The sequence below is a fragment of the Vidua macroura genome, chromosome 12, assembly GCF_024509145.1.
Source record: "Vidua macroura isolate BioBank_ID:100142 chromosome 12, ASM2450914v1, whole genome shotgun sequence".
Classification (NCBI taxonomy): domain Eukaryota; kingdom Metazoa; phylum Chordata; class Aves; order Passeriformes; family Viduidae; genus Vidua; species Vidua macroura.
This window is the reverse complement of record NC_071582.1, coordinates 3,777,957-3,793,790: the sequence shown is the minus strand read 5'-3', so window position 1 is coordinate 3,793,790 and position 15,834 is coordinate 3,777,957. Positions and strand designations below refer to the sequence as shown.

General features: G+C 49.4%; 2 protein-coding genes across 3 annotated transcripts in view; one reads left to right on the top strand and one right to left on the bottom strand.

The window, feature by feature from the left end:
* The window catches only part of TRIP4 (thyroid hormone receptor interactor 4), a 28,186-nt gene extending 15,144 nt beyond the window's left edge, over window positions 1-13,042 (bottom strand). The window contains exons 1-11 of the mRNA XM_053988339.1: window positions 12,754-13,042; window positions 12,232-12,398; window positions 11,886-12,022; window positions 9,758-9,991; window positions 8,454-8,532; window positions 6,386-6,515; window positions 5,885-6,100; window positions 5,437-5,563; window positions 4,564-4,751; window positions 3,451-3,575; window positions 3,052-3,143 (exon numbers count right to left, since the gene is read on the bottom strand). Coding sequence (XP_053844314.1) covers window positions 3,052-3,143; window positions 3,451-3,575; window positions 4,564-4,751; window positions 5,437-5,563; window positions 5,885-6,100; window positions 6,386-6,515; window positions 8,454-8,532; window positions 9,758-9,991; window positions 11,886-12,022; window positions 12,232-12,398; window positions 12,754-12,839 — 1,581 coding nt within the window. The 5' untranslated portion in view covers window positions 12,840-13,042. The remainder of the gene's footprint in view (window positions 1-3,051; window positions 3,144-3,450; window positions 3,576-4,563; window positions 4,752-5,436; window positions 5,564-5,884; window positions 6,101-6,385; window positions 6,516-8,453; window positions 8,533-9,757; window positions 9,992-11,885; window positions 12,023-12,231; window positions 12,399-12,753) is intronic.
* Window positions 13,043-13,063: 21 nt separating this feature from the next.
* Window positions 13,064-15,153, top strand: PCLAF (PCNA clamp associated factor). 2 transcript variants are annotated; one of them, XM_053988343.1, is made up of 4 exons: window positions 13,064-13,295; window positions 13,442-13,525; window positions 13,766-13,930; window positions 14,716-15,153. In XM_053988343.1, the coding sequence occupies exons 1-4, from the start codon at window positions 13,093-13,095 to the stop codon at window positions 14,771-14,773; spliced, it is 510 nt and encodes a 169-aa protein (XP_053844318.1). In that variant the 5' UTR covers window positions 13,064-13,092; the 3' UTR covers window positions 14,774-15,153. The 2 variants fall into 2 exon arrangements, with proteins under 2 accessions (XP_053844318.1, XP_053844319.1); XM_053988344.1 differs by having other exon boundaries at window positions 13,230-13,326; window positions 13,789-13,930.
* The last annotated feature ends 681 nt before the right edge of the window (window positions 15,154-15,834 follow it).

Here is a 15,834-nt window from a genome sequence, read left to right as displayed (position 1 = left end):
AACACCACGAGCAAGCCAGGAACTATTTCATCCTCGGGAGGTTGGTATAACCTGCAAGCGAGGCTCACCCTGAACTTGTGAAATGATTTCTTCTGGAACATGCAGGAGCCTCAAATGGGAGGTGGTGAGGAGGAGAGGTGTGAGTCAAAGCACAGCGCCTGGAAAAGCTCCACGAGAGCTCAATCCCCGAGAGGTCTCTGCTCTGCATCACCTCCCCTCGCCTGCTCACACATTCCTTGAAAATACCCAATGTTTCTGCAAGCCCTAAGTGGTGAAAAAGCATCATGTTCCTTGCCTTTCTCCCTGAGCTACAAGGAATCTTTGCACACCAGGAAATGGCTGGATCACAGTGCTGACCCTGCTGATGAACCTGGGCTGAAACACCCACGTGAGCAACAGGAATTTCTTACTCCTGGCAAGACCCAACTCAGATTTCTGAGCTGGTGCTGCACACTTTGTCATCTTGCTGACAATTGCAATTAAATTCAGCTCAGCTTCCTTCAGATGCACTTGCTGTTCCTGAGAGCCCAAAAAAAGAGACATTTCCTCAGAAAGCAACTGCAGAAAGGCTCACATCTCTGGATTTTAGCTCACAAGCTAAAATAATAAGGGAAATTACTGCTGCTTCAAGGAATCCTGGGAAAAACAGACAAAATCACCACAGAAAATTAAGGATTATAAGTAGTTTGCAATATGAGAGCAGCAAAAAGCCAGAGAAATGCAACCCAGGAAATGCCACTGCATTAAGGAGAAAGAGAAATCTGTCACTAACAGGTTGGATAATGGTGCTCCTGGAACACACTGCTCTGCCTCCAGTCCCTCTGCAGCCAAGCAGTGCCCACAAACTGGGAGGGATTTCCAGAGAATGTGGTTAATTGCTTCTCCATGGGAAGATTCAAGCTAGTTACCTACAGCACCATTCCCAGATCAGAGATGCTGTCACAGCCATTCCACCAATGCCTGAACAACACATCCACAAAGGAAGAGGAGGGATTGTGACAAACAGAAAAGTACTTGTAAGAGACCAAGATCTATTTTTCCACCACTGTTACAGACAGCAGCAGATGGACAGGAACCTACACTGAAGCCCAAACTGCAAATTAGTGGATGCTACAAAAGAAAATCCCTACAATGGCCTCGGTGCCCCTTCCTCTCTCTCTCCCAAGGTTTGTTCCCATACAAAGCCAAATATTTCTGTAGGTTTCATGGTATTCCAGTCCCAAAGCTCCCTCTGCTGCTCATACTCTAACTTCTCTGCCTTCCTCCTGTGATTAAGAGACACAACCTCATCCCTGTCTTTCCAGGTATCTCTCCCAGGTAAAAACCTCACAGGGTTTGGGAAAGCCAGAGGAGCACTTCCTGAAAAACAGCCCCAACTCCTGCTGCCTCTCCAGCTCTTCACAGCAAGATCATCCTGGTGGATTCCTTCCCAAGGAACCCATCTATTCCACCTCACAAGATGGTCATGGCTCACTATCAAGCCCTACAAGGCTTGGTGATTCAAACCTGACATGCACAAGGGGCAGTGGAGTGAACAGGGATGAAATGGGATCAGGAACAGCCATGCTGTGCTTGGTGCTAAGTGCAGGTTCTGTAAGTCCATAAAACACACCCCTAGGAAAGCTCCTCCTCCAGATTTTGGGAGCATGGAGTCAGTCACAGCATCAGACTCAGGTCTCAGAAGGTCTCTAGTCCAACCTCCCAAACAAAGTAGAGCCAACATTGAATTCAGGTGAGGCTGCCCATGGTTTTGTCCTCTTGGGTCTTGAAAATTTTCCCAGGTGAAGACTGCTCAACCCCTTGGGCAATGCCTGCCCCACTGCTGGGCCATCCCTATGGTAATTTGTTTCCTTAAGCCACATTGAACCCTCCCCTTTCAATTTATGACCCTCCTGCCATGTATGTCAGCACAGAGCCCAGCTCTGTCTCCCAACAATCTCCTTGCAGGAAGTGGAAGATCTCTGTGTCTCCTGCCTCTCCTCACAGGGCTCCAGCCCCTAACTACCCTTGTGGTCTTCATGGGATTTGCTCCAATTTACCAACAATTTTATGGTGACCCAAGTATTCTAGATGTGGTTTAACCAATGCATAGAGTTACCAGCTTCTACTGGTTATGACTCCTCTGGGATTCGTGCCTACTCCAGGACAGCAGGTTAATAGATACTCTCCACTCTACCTATTGGATCTAAGAAGGTCATCGGGTAGTAAAGCATGAGTTTATTCTTAGGTAAATCCACACTTGCTATTCCTAATGTCCTCTTCCTTCATGTGCCCAAAACTGGCTTCCAAGAGCAATCTCTCTACGAGGTTCCCAGAGACTAGGGTGAAGCTGACTGGCCTGAAGTGTCCAGATCTCCTTCCTTCCCTTTCTAACCATGGGTGCAACAAAAAGTCCTCTCCTGGTTTCCATAACCATCCCAAGCTAAGAGTGGCCTCACAAGGCCACCTGCCAATGCTCTCAGCACATCTGGACACACATCATCATCACCCATGGACTTTTATGGGTTGAGATTTCTCAAAAGACTCCTGATTCCAGCCTTGCTTCACTACAGGTAGTCCTGTGGCTCTCCTGTCCATCCTCCCTAGTGGGAAAGAGCTCACCTTGCCATGGCTCCGTCTCCAGGTCACTCAGTGCCCCAAATAGGGCACAACACTCACCAGCTAGGCCAGTGTGACATCACCAGTGAGGCCACTGTGACCTCCAGCTCCTGTAAGAAGCACCAGGCAGATCCAGCAGCTCTGGACCATGATCCCTCTGCATAGGCCAAGCACTCTCTCCTATACCAGGGCAGTCAGTGCCCCTGACACCAGAGGGCAGGGACAAGGTTCCCGAGGCACAGCACCACCAGTGGGGCAGAGTTGTCCATGTTTCCATGCTGTCCTGAATTGCCATGCCCCCTCATGTCCTCTGCCACATAAATCCCTGCAGTAACTTGTGTCTTCTCAACACAATCTAAAATTTCCACTCAATGTCTTCTCCAGAGGCAAGTTCCACCGCTTTAAAAACCTGCTGGTTAATGCAAGTGTGGAAAGATTCATTTCTGTACTCACCTGCTCCTGAAATTGCTCTTGTGATAAGCAATCAGTCACGTCCACACAGCCCAGGAGGCATCCTGAGGGATAATCACTTGGAAATTCCACATCTGCAGCAAAAGAAACATCTCTTCAGGGAGCCCATATTCCCACACACAGCTGGGGTCTTCCAATCCCCAAGTGCCCTTCCCTCTCTCCTCCAGGCACCTCTACTTTTTGAGGTACAAGAACACATACAGCAATTTTAACACTTTTTTTGTGCCTTTTCCAGGTCAGGATCTTCCTCACGAAGGACTAGGGCTGGGAAATCTAATTTTATATATAGCATTCCCTACTCAGCAGAGAGAGATTTCTGACATTGCTCATTAGGTGGCTCAATGTACCAAATCACTCCAAGAACCAAGGAGAAGAGTTCACCTTTTCGGAGCAGCATTCTGTAGGTGGCTTCCAGTTCTGAGATTTCCTGAGGGGAAGGTCTTTTAGCAGTAGCTGCAATCCATAACCTCCCTCGATGAGATGTGTACCAGGTCCTGCCCTCCACCCTAAAGAACAGAGGAAAATGTAGCACTAAAACTTCAGCAGAAATCACCCACATTTTCATTCAAACATAGTCAATTCCTGCTGCTAAGCTTTGCCCTGATTATCCCAACTCAAGCAATGTGTCAGGACCACAAAGAAAAGCCGAGATAGGCAAAAAAATAATGTCACAAATAAAGCAGAGCATGTCCTCAGGGTGTAGGAGGACATCAATCCCCAGCAGGACCAGCAGAACACATATACAGGACAATCTGCTCACAGAAGTCCCTTACAAGCTCCCAAAGTCACACAGAACAATCAAGGGAGTAATAAGGGACTAGGTCTCTGCATGGAACAGTTGTCTGGAGATTCTGGAATTCTGCAGCTGTACCAGAGTGGCTGGAGCATCCCCAGAACACTTAGATGAAGAATCCTGGCACATTAAGATTTACAGCATCCTTAGTTTGGGAAGTGAAAAAGCTTTGGCCTCCAAAATGAGAAATGTGGTGAAGGGAAAAAAAGGCTAAAGAAGATTCTTTGTTCATTATTAACAGTAGCAGCTCCTTTTTGTAACCCAATTCCTAGCCCAGGGTGAGGGGGAAGGTAGTGGCAAGGGTTGGGTTTCTTTTAAACAAAACCTGGTGCCACTGTTGCCTCCTTTATGCTGAACAAAAACCCAGAAGAACATATTTCAAGTGATTACCTTATTTGCTTTTCAAATTCCACACAGGAACGCCCCAACTGTAGCAGTGAAATCTCAGCCTCTCTCTACACTCACCCACTGTGCAAAAACTTGTCCCTTACAAGTTAGGTACTACCCCCTCAAAAAAAAAAAAAAAAAGATTCTCCAGCTCCTCAACCCATCAACCCACTGGAAGAGGAAGTACAGCTTCCACACCTGGAGCTACCACAGGTATCAGTCAATGCACAGGGCCAGTGGGTCCACAGAGATCCTCTGAGGAACACAACCTCCCACCTCCCCTGTGGAGCAGGAGCTGCTTGGGACACCTTCACCTTTTGATTCCTCTCACGAGCAAAGAAGCCCAAGGCTGGTGCAGGCTGAGGCACCAACCATCATCCGAGATCTCCTGCAGCTCTCGGTCCTGAATCCGCAGCCGGTTCCGCTCCGAGCCAGACTCATTTCCAGCCTCCATGGAATGAACAGTTTTCCTTTGCGGGAGCAAACCAGTTTGGTCCACCCACTTGAGAACATTCAAAAAAAACAGGAAAAAGGTTAGCACCTCTCCAGGAGTAATGTGTGCAAATCAAGTGTAAATCCTATCTGAAGTTTTCCTTCATTACCCTTATGCTCTTTGGAAAATGGAAATCTGGCAGAAAAGGCTTCAAAAAATAGAGGTGAAAGCTTAGGCTGACTCTCAGAAACTCTTCTGCATGCCTGAAAAGGAGACAGGATGCTAAAACTCCAGTAAACCAACCCACCAACCCACAGGGCATTGTCAAACATTCTCTATCGCAAACTGAGATGGCCAGTGAGGGATACAAGAGAGGAAAGAGGGGGTGAGAAACAAGGGGCAAAAGGGGGAATGGCTTCCCACTGGCAGAGGGCAGAGTTAGATTGGATATTAGGGAGAAATTCTTTACTGTGAGAGTTGTGAGATGCTGAAACAGGTTGTCTAGAGAAGTCAACCCATCTCTGAAAGTGTTCTTGGTCAGGTTGGATGGGGCAACCTGGTCTGGTGAAAGGTGTCCCTGTCCATGGCAGGGGATGGAATGAGACTATCTTTAAAGTCCTTTTCAACTCAAACCATCCTGTGATCTTTTCCTCAAAGGATCCCCTTCTAGAGATGTGTGGGAATTGACAATTCTCAAGCTCAACTCCCCAAAATTAGTCACTACTCTGGAATAAACCACGGAAGCCCCACTGACCAAAGGAGCAGGCTGGAGGAGACGGGGATTCACCAAAACCCCAGAGTTTGGTGCCATTTCTGCCCCAGGGCTCCTGGCTGGCTCACTCAGTGCACCACAGCTCATGGCCGCAATGGTCTCATCCAGTCTGCAAGCACAAACAAGAGGGATGAACATTCCCTGCTTCCCTGAGAACATCTCCCTTCTCCCCACACACTCTGACTCAAAGCATTTTTGCCCCATTCCCCCCACCTAAATTATTTCCTTGCTCGGTCTGATTTCCAGTTTGAGCAGTCACTGCTCTCTAGTGCAGAAACTCAGCTTGGTGTGAATTCGAGCTGAAGTGGTTCTGTTGAGACAGGCCTTCTGAAACACCTCTTTCCCAGGCAGCTTTAACAGGCATGTCAGACCACTCTGCATAAGGATTTGCACCTCCTTGTTCTTGGGCACGCTGCCAGCTCTCACTCACTTGCTGTGGTACTCAGCCATGTTGTTGTCTTCCTCCAAGATCTGCCTGCCAGCGAAGTCGATGGTGATTTTCTTGGCCAGCCGAGAGGCGTGGCGCAGCTCCCGCAGCTCCTTCTCCCTCTTCTGGAGTGCTTCCCTCTCCTGCTTGGAGAGCCACTGGTTGGAGTCCGTGGCAAAGTAATCTGACTCGTCATCAATGACCTGGGTCCGACGCACGCTGGGAAAGAAGAGGAGCACAGTGGGACCATGGCAGAACCTCAAACCCACCCTCCAACCTGCTCTTTCCCATCTCTCTGGGGAGCTGGACAGTCAGGTACAAAAAGCAAGGACACCCAAAAGGGATCCATTCCAGAGACTCACTCCTGTCCCACCAAATGCCATAGTTAAGGTGTCAGTGGCTGCAGTCTGGGTTTTAGAAGGAATTCCCAGTGTTTCTGCTAAAGGCACCTCACCTGCCAGGTCATTTATGCTATTCATGACAGTCTCCCACCTAGTACCTTACCTTGTCCTATCGAATTCCAACAGCTTGTCTTTGTGCTTCACAGCCATCTCCAGGCCTGATTTGAGTCTCGCTTCCTGCTGAGGCAGCAAGCCTTTGCTTATGGCATCCAAATTCCCTGAACTTTCGGCACCTGAGACACAAAACAAACCACAGCTCAGCAGTCAGTGTGTTAAAGCCATTTGGGTGGGCCAGGCTGCAGAAATGCCCTCTAAACTAAATGCCATGCCAGGAGCTAAAAGTACAGCTTTGCAGCAAGATCAGCATCTTTCTGGGGAGGTTGAAGCCACAATTTTCCCTCAAGCCCACTTCAAACACTCCTTCCTCCAAAGAGGAGGAATCACTTAAATATCACAGTGATAAAGTCTGGGTAGAGTTTAAGGAGAAGCTCTCGGCCTTTGGGTTTCCTTCACCCTTCCTTAACAATTTGGGCAGTCAAAATTCCTCCCATCACCAACCATGTGTCTCAGGCCATAGAATCATGGAATGGTTTGGGTTGAAAAGGACCTTAAAGCTCATCTCTTTCGACTCCTGCCATGGTGGAACACCAAGGACACCTTCCAGTATCCCAGCGTGCTCCAAGCCCCATCCAACCTGGCCTAGAACACTTCCAGGGATAGGACAGCCACAGCTTCTTTGGAAAACCTGTGCCAGAGCCTCACCACCCTCACAGAGAAGGATTTCTTTCCAAAATCCAATCTAAATTTCTCATCTTTTAGTTTAAAACCATTCCTTATTGTCCTATCACTATCTGCCCATTTAAGTAGTCCCTCTCCCTCCTTTTCATAAGCCCTCTAGGCACTGGGAGGGGCTCTAAGGTCTGGAGACTTTTCTTCTTCAGTAACAACCAGCTTTTTTAAGAGTCCTCTCCTAAAAGCCAAACCCTTCCCAGATGTTGTTACCCCCACAAAGAGCCTCTTGCCCAGGACAGATTCCAGGGAGACCCAGAGCCTTCTACTGCTCTTTGTGCCTCCCACAAACAATATCCTGTTCTGACACACCACATAAGATTCCCCAAACCAGCTGTTTCCAGAGATGGAGAAATCTATTCCCAGCAAATGCTCTTCCTTCTCACCCCTCCTGGCAAGGGGCCCAAACCCACCCAACCAACAGGGAACAACCAAAAAACGCCACAAAAAAAGGTTTGAACCCAGGCCATGATGGAACAAACCAGTGCATTTCACCACACTGGGAAATGCCTTAATTTCAGGGAAATCGTTTCCTGTATTTCCCTTTGGTCGCTGATCCACAATTTTTACTTCCAAGACGAACAGCAAACCACATTCCAGCTTTTACCTACACAGATAATAAAACAAGAGCTGGCAGGAGCAGGAGGGAAAGAGATAAAACAGGTAAGAAAAGGGATCCTAAAACATGCCAACATCTGTATTGGAAGGATAGAAAGACTGGCTGGTGCTCTCAAGGACTTCGATCCTCCTGCCATCTCCACAGCTTTAAGGAGAAGCCCAGATCTGGAGTAAATATTTCCCAGTTCCTCAGCAAAGTGTATTTTCCAACCAAGAACACCACGACCTTGGCTGTAGTTCAGCTAAACTCAGACAAACATCCCCACAATGCACAGGTCTTCGCTGGGACACTATTTCCTCTTGCTTTCCTTGGCTCTGTGCCTATTTCTAGCTCCCAAGGTAAGTGTGAGACAAGAAGAGCCATTAGAAAATATTAACCACCACCTCTCTAAGCCCAGCAAATCAGACAGGAGCACTTTATCCTCCACAGCACACATTCCACAGGAGACTTATCCTAATTTTCAAGGACTGCTACAACGATCCAGTTCATGAGATTGATTCTGGAATGCCAAATGAGCAGCCTTGGGGCCTCAGGGAAAGGACACCACATGCTGCCATTTGACACTTGCCACTGTCACCTCAGCTGAAGCCTGGGAATGCTGCCTAGGGCTTGCAGGAGGAACCAAGGAACCAACTTCCAATCCATCCTTTTAATGCCAGACAAAGGGCAGCAATGAGGGCAAGTGGCTCAGTGAAGTCTGAAGGAAACAATGCACACAAACCATTTGGATACATTCTATTTCAGGTATGGAATACCTACTGACCTGCCATGAGCTTCTTCAGCAGCTTCTGGCTCTTGTTGGAGTCCCGCTGAAGAATGTCCTGCTCTTCTTTAGTGCACACCTGAGGAAAAGAAGGAAATGAAGGCTTGGGAAAGACATCACATGTGAAAGATGTCACAGCTTGACCAGCTTCAGAGCCCTGGACAACACTTCAGGCTGTTTAAAGTGGCAGTGACAATCCACACCTCCTTCTCTTCCCTACTGACATGGGGAGAATCCTGGAAGCTTGTTCTTTACTAAAAGAGAAATGTAGAGTTTGGTCTCTCCCTGTTCTGTGGGTGGACATGTTGCTGACTGAGCTCAAAGGACATAAGATGACCTCAGAACCATCCCAGACAGAACCACAACCCTTAACTCAACAGTTTTTCTCTCCCTTCTTGGCCACTGGGAGTTAAATTGATCTTTCAAAAGAGTAACCAATCTGCTTTAAAACATTTTCCTCTACCCAGCTAACAATTTCCTCTCACATGAAGAAGAATTTCCTCTGCCATCATTATCTTGTCCCCTTTCTCCAAAGGGTGCCCTTTGAACTGAATCTGGGCGTTAACAGGTATCCCAAAGGATCCATATTGCACAAGAGTTGAAGGAAAAGCAGGACACTGCTCCTGATGAGGTGACCAGGGCTGTGCCTGGGATGGGGCTGAAGCCTTGCATTTTGGACATTGCACTGACACACAGGAGACTGTCAGAAACCAGATAAGCTGCAAAGCCATGTAAATTATGGGAGAAAACTCCTAACAGGTTCTTTCCTTCCCTGATTTAGAACCCTGCAAGAGGAACGTCTATCTGAAGGGCTAATTCAGCCAACTTCTCCAGGTCCAAGCAGGGCAAAGAATTCACAGAATCACTGTGTTGGAAGAGACCTTCAAGATCATCGAGTCCAACCCATGCCCCAACACCTCAAATAAACCATGGCATCAAGTGCCATATCCAGTCTTTTTTTAAACACATCCAGGAATGGTGACTCCACCACCTCCCTGGGCAGCCATTCCAAAACTTTATCACTCTTTCTGTAAATAACTTTTTCCTAATATCCAACCTGTCTTTCCCTTGGGGCAGTTGAGACTGTGTCCTCTGGTTCTGTCAGCTCCTGGAGAAAGAGCCCAACCCCACCTGAGCACAGCCACCTTTCAGGAAGCTGTACAGAGTGATAAGGTCACCCCTGAGTCTCCTTTTCTCCAGGCTGAGCACCCCCAGCTCCCTCAGTCATTCCTCACAGGGCTTGTGTTCCAAGCCCCTCACCAGCCTCTTGCCCAGTAACTTGCAGTAACTTCCTGGTTACTCACCAGGGCCCCACAGAACAGGCAGGGCCCGGAGCCCTCCTGCTCACAGACAATGCGCCCGCACTCCAGGCAGTTGTTGATGAGCTTGTGCTTCTGGCCCAGGCACTCACAGGCGTGGCGGCCCGGGATGAGCACGGCCAGCCTGTCCTGGCCCTCCCTCGTGTACAGGCTGACATACTTGGGCTTCTTCTTAGAGGAAATGCTACTGCTGCTGACTCCACTGCTGCTCTCCTGGGCCTGGGAAGGAAAAAAATTAAACAAACAAACTGTGTTCCCAGCACAGAAAAGACAGCAGAGAGCCAGCACTGACCCCTGAGCAGGCCAGGAGGCTCAGACAAGTGTTATTCTGCCTCACTGGAATGAAACTTGGACCAGACCCCAGACTGAGCGGAAAGACAAGCTCAGGCCTGCCAGAAAAGCTCCAAGAAATCCAAACAAAGCAAGGACACCAGGATGCACTCGAAGTTTGCCACCCATGCCAGCTGGAGCTGGTGGGATTTGGGCAGCGAGCGCTGCTATCTGTGCCCTGCACAGCCTCACGCCTGTTTAACAGCTCCACACAGCAGCTCAGCTACTCCCAATGCCTCAGGTTTAGGTTTGATATTTTTCAGATTCTATTCTGCTTTAGTGTGTGGGCTTCATATGAGGAGATAGTAAGCTCTCTTCACAGAATAGGTAGACAAAATAATTCCTTCTCTAGCTGGGGGCCCAAGGACAACCAATGCAAATCTCAGGCTCAAGAGCACAAACAATGTGGACTGAAGAGAGAAAACAAGAAGGATGGGACTTCATGGGCTAAAGCTGGAATTGGACAACTAACCCCAATATGCAAATGGGGCAAAACTTATAAAAGTGAGAGACCCTGTGACCTGTGGGCCATTTTGCGCCCATTTTTTTTTTTAAAAATTTTAATTAACTTCAAAGGTAACTACAAGGAAATGGAACATCACTGTCCACTTTTAACCCACCAATTCAAAAATGTTGTGGCTTATCCTATAAACACTTTTACAAATACTTCCAGCCCTTGCAGCCTCCCTGCTCCATAAAGTTCCATTTAAAAACGTGAATTCAAGTTCCACTCCTTACTCAGGAATTGCAGCATTTCTCAGGTTTTAGTGTCTCTATGCTCTTATTCCACAGTTTCTTTCTGAAGTGTTTCAGTTGTTAATTAAAGCTTTAATTGGTGTGACTGAGATAGTTTAAATACAGTAGGAAAGGATGTTCTAACCACTTGGTGGCTTAAATCCCCCACCCTCATATCTGATTTAAAGAAATCCCTTTTATTCCTAATTACAGCCTCAACTTCCTTCTCTCCTGCTCTCTCCTCTCAGGCTTTCTGGGGGAGAAAAATCCATGCTGGCATATTTGCTACCTGATGATTATTTTACTCCCAGTTACAGACACAACCTTTCTGCCCAGCCTGGATATCACAGAAATATGGAAATGGTTAGGTTGGAAAAGCCCTCCAAGATCAGAGACCAATCCATAACTCCCTTCTACTCTCTCCCCCTCCCTCTTCCTCCTTCCTCTCTCTCTCCCTTCCTCCCTCCCCAAGTGCCACATCCACATGTTTTTTGAATCCCTCCAGGTATGGTGGCTCCATCACTGTCCTAGACAGTCCATTCAAGTATCTGACCACGGTTTCCATGATTTTTTTTCCCTAATATTCAGCCTAAACCTCCCCTGGCACAGCTTGAGGCCATTTTTCTCTCATCCTGTCCTTTGTTTCCTGGGAGCAGATGCCAACCCCCCCCACCTCCCCAGCTGCCTCTCCTGTCAGGAGTTGTGCAGAGCCAGAAGGTCCCCCCTGAGCCTCCTTTTGTTCAGGCTGAGCCTCCCCAGCTCCTTCAGCTGCTCCTGGTGCTCCAGACCCTTCCCCAGCTCTGTTCCCTTCCCTACACATGCTCCAGCACCTCACTGCCTTTCTTGTGAGGGGCCCAAAACTGACAGCAGGATTTGAGGTGTGACCTGAGCAGTGCCCACTGGGGCATCCCAGTCTGACGTGTCTCAGACACTCATTTCCACTTTCCAATTGCATCTTTACCAGTGTCTGACACCCTCTTTCCCCAGGCTCAAGGTTCCAAGCCTTTCCAGTGGCCCCCAGCCTCCCTGGTGTACCCCCCACACTCACCTTGGCCAGGTCCAGTGGGGTTTTCACCTCCTCCCTGTGAGCACAGGGCTCGGTGTACGCCAGGGTCTCCTGCTTGTTCCGCCCTTTGCGCTTCCCCTTCTTCCCTTGCTCCCCAGCCCGCAGCACTTCCGAAGCCTCTGGAAGTGTGAGCAAGCACAGAGAGAGCTAGGTTAATGCCAGCAGAAGAAAGATGTCCCTGGACTCTACTTCATGACTGAAAATGGGCTTTCAACTGTCCCAACAGTCAGGAATGGGACTGGTATCCATACAGGGATTCGTGGCACGGAATTGTTTGTAGCCGCAATAACCGAGTTTATTTGAGAGTTTTCCGCTCCGCGCCACTCACCGTCCTTTTTCCGATAGGCGGGGAAGGGCTCGGAGGGCGGCTGGGCAGATTTCCTCCACCTGCTCAGCAGCTCTTCCACAAACCAGCTCTTCTTCCCGTCGGTGCCCTGAACAAGGTCAACAACATACTCCCGGATCTCATCCTCGTTTGAGATGGACAAGATGTACCTACGACGGGCCGGGGTGGATAAAAATGGGTGAGGGGCGGATGCTCCGAGGTCTCATCGCACAGGTGTGTCATTTATCTTTCCTTTTCGGATCAGCTTTCTGTGGAGACCGTGGTAAGACCATGGCAGGAGGTGGAACGATATGACCTTTAAGATCCCTCCCAATTAAGAGCAATCTGTGATTCTGTCACCCCACATCCCACCTCCCGCCACTTCCCCTCCCCAAATCTCCACCTGAGCGACAACTCCGAGCAAATGCCCGACAGCTGCTCTGACACACCGTGTTTCCTCCGTGCTGGACCGAGGAGCCCCTGCCAGAGGGCAGGAGGGCCCCGCCCAGCCCCGACCCCGCTCACCTCACCACGTCCTCGCCCACGTCCAGCCCGAAGTCCCCGCGCAGGTGTTGGACGCACCAGGCCAGGAGCGCGCTGGGCGCCGCCATTTTCCGCGGGGGACGGGAAACGCCGACGCACCGCCCGACACCCTCCTTTTCCTTTCCCTTCCCCCGGGAACGCGGCCGCGGAGCGACCGTTCCGGGGCCGGTTTATAGAGTCCGGGAATGGTTTGGGACCGTTCGGGAATGGACGGGACCGTAAATCCCATCCCATTCCAACCCCGCGCCATGGGCCGCGACACCTCCCGCTAGACCAGGTTATTCCAAGCCCCGTTCAGCGTGCCCTTGAACACTTCCAGAGATGGGGCAGCCACAGACGCTCTGTGCAACCTGTGTGTCAGTGCCTCTCTCCTCTCCCAGGGAATTTCTTCCCAATATCCCGCCCGGGCAGAGGAGAGCGGGAAGGGGAGCAGGACGAGGGCGGCCCCGCGCTCCATTGGCGGGCTGTGGCGGACCTGCCGGGGCGGGGCCGGGCAGTGCCGGGCCGGGATGGCGCGCACCAAGGTGGATCAGCGCGGACGCGCCTTCCGCAAGGGTGCGGGGCCGCGGGAACGGGGCAGGGGCGTGGAGCGGGAAGGGGACGGGACGGGACGGGCTGAGGGGGATCCCGAGCGCCGCTGCTGAGCCCCGCTGTCCCCTTGTTTCCGCAGTGTTGGTCGCCCGCGCTCCCCGCAAGGCGCTGGGCTCCAGCAGCGGCAGCGTCAGCGCGGGGCCGCCGCTGCCCGGCCGGAGAGGTGAGCGCGGCCCGGCTCGGCCCCTTCTCCTCCCTCCCTCGCGTCTTCCTTTCCTTCCTTCCTTCTTCCCTTCTCTCCCTCACTACGTTCTTTTTTCTTTACTTCCCTCCCTCCCTCTCTCTTCCTCCTCCTCTCTTCCCTCCCTCCCTCCTTCCCTCCCTCCCTCCTTCCCTCCTTCATTTCATCCCTCTCTTTTCCTCCCTCCCTCTTTTCCTCCTCCTTTCCCCGCTCCCTCCGCAGGGCTGACATAGCACTCCCCGCAGGTGACAGGCGCCCTGTGGGGCTGAACCGGGTCTGTGTGAGGCCGGTGCCCGCCTGGCAAAGGGGCATCAGCGACTTCCTGAAGCTCCCATCCAAGGAGAGCCGGGCACCCGATGGAGACACGCCCGGGACCAGCGGCCTGGAGTGGGTATTGGGACAAGGGGAAGCAAGTTGTGATTACTTTTTCTCTGTGAAGCTCCAGTTCATCTTTGAAGGGGCAAGGGACTGCTGGCAAGTTGAAAGTGTGTCTCCTGACCTGGGTATCCTCATGGAAATGATGTTTCTCAGCAAAGTCTGGCAAAGTTTTCAGGGACCTTGTCGAGTAACTGGTAGTTGAGGCAAGTTCTTACTGCTCAGGCATAACTTTGCCAGCACAGCAAAGTTTTGGAAAAGCTTAGGAGAGCACTAACAATCTCCATGTGCCAGGAATTGAATGGCTTTTCCAAGCTGGAACCTCAGAGATTAACCTGTAGGCTACACTACTGCCTTTACTAAAAAGGCAGCAGTATAAAATACTGTCTCACAGACACTCTGTTTTCCATAGAGAATTCTGGGTTGAACCTCCACGTTCCCACCAAAGATAGGTGGGAGGCCAGGGGGAGCCTACAAGAATCAGCCCCAAACTGTCCAGCAGGACAAGCAGACAAAGGCTTTTATGTGCATCCCTTCCTGTTGGTGAAACAGAAAACATTTCCTGTAGCACAGGAAAACTTTCATCCCTTTAATTTGGAGTTTGTTGGGCCGAGCAAGTACCAGGTGGTGAGAAGAGAACACAGGATAAAGTAGTCCCAGTCAGTCCTGATGCCTCAAGGTGCTGTCTGAGGCTAACTAAGTCATTTGGGTCCCATGGGCTTTGGGAAAAGGGCTTTGTTAGCCTTTCAAACCAGAGCTGGTTTCTGCTAATTCTTCTGAAATAATGCTTCTTACAGAGCTCGGACCCTGCCACTGGATCCTGCCGAAGAGGGGGAGTGCTCGGAGGAAGAGTAGATGTGATGTGACCTCAATTTTCATGTTAAAATGCTCCTCCTACTCGAGCAGGGGTTTGTACATTTGCATAGTTCTTTACAGTTTTTTATGGCTTCCTTTCAGCTTTTGTACAAGACTAAAAGTCTGAGAGATGGCACGGACACTGGAGAAATTAATTAATTTTTACTGTTTGGAACTTAATCTTTACTTTTGGAACTTAATGTTCATTGTAAACCACAAATTTTTATCTTGGTTTGATGAGTTCCTCCTGCATCTTGGGCAGCTTTTGTCTTTCATCTTCTGCCTACCTTGTTTTTGTGCAAGACTTGCATGATCGTGGTTGTTCCGTTGCTGAAAAGCAGATCCTCGTTTTTTAAATAAACTGAAGCCTTCTGAGCACACACCTGTGTTGTGTCTTAATTGTAGTAAAAGCTGTTAATGAAAATTTCTTTGTCCAAAGATGGGAAACTTGGGAAACTGGATTTGGAAAGGCACTGGAGAGGTGGGTGGGCAGCTGAAACTTGCTCTGATTAGAGGTGAAGTTTAACTAAAACAAACTGGTTGTTCTAAAGAATTAGAACTCTGAAAACTGGGGGACCAATACATGGCTAAAACTAAATAAAACTTGTTATGGTGGCTGTTATAACTTTGCCACATAACTTCTGGGGTAATTCATAGGAAAAAACCAAGTGGGGCCTTGTGACATGTCTTAACGTCAGGGGTTCTACTTGTGCTCTTCTTCAGAAGCTCCCTGAAATAACATAATATTGTTGAGCAGATGAAAAGGGGAATTTAGGAGGAGATTAAAATTTAAAATTAGAACATCAGGAGAGTTTAGTGGCAGCTCTTGAAGGCGAGCCTGGTGGGGAAAGCAGTGAATGCTGTAAAAACCTCTTCCTGAAAAGTCTATTGATAAAAGGGAGAGTTGTTACAGAAAAGCAATTCAAATTTGAATGAGAAGTAGCAATTGATTGTTCCTTAATAGAAATTTTTAAAATATTATGTAAATTAAGGGGGAAAATCTGAACAGACTTCTTTGCCCTAACATCCCACAAAACATCATCACAGTGACAGGTCCCATG

Coding starts and splice junctions, on each gene's coding strand:
- PCLAF (XM_053988343.1), top strand. CDS start 13,093: ATGGGGCAGCCACAGACGCTCTGTGCAACCTGTGTGTCAGTGCCTCTC. Junction 13,296..13,441: donor CCGGGATGGCGCGCACCAAG/GTGGATCAGCGC, acceptor TTGTTTCCGCAG/TGTTGGTCGCCCGCGCTCCC. Junction 13,526..13,765: donor GCCGCTGCCCGGCCGGAGAG/GTGAGCGCGGCC, acceptor CTCCCTCCGCAG/GGCTGACATAGCACTCCCCG.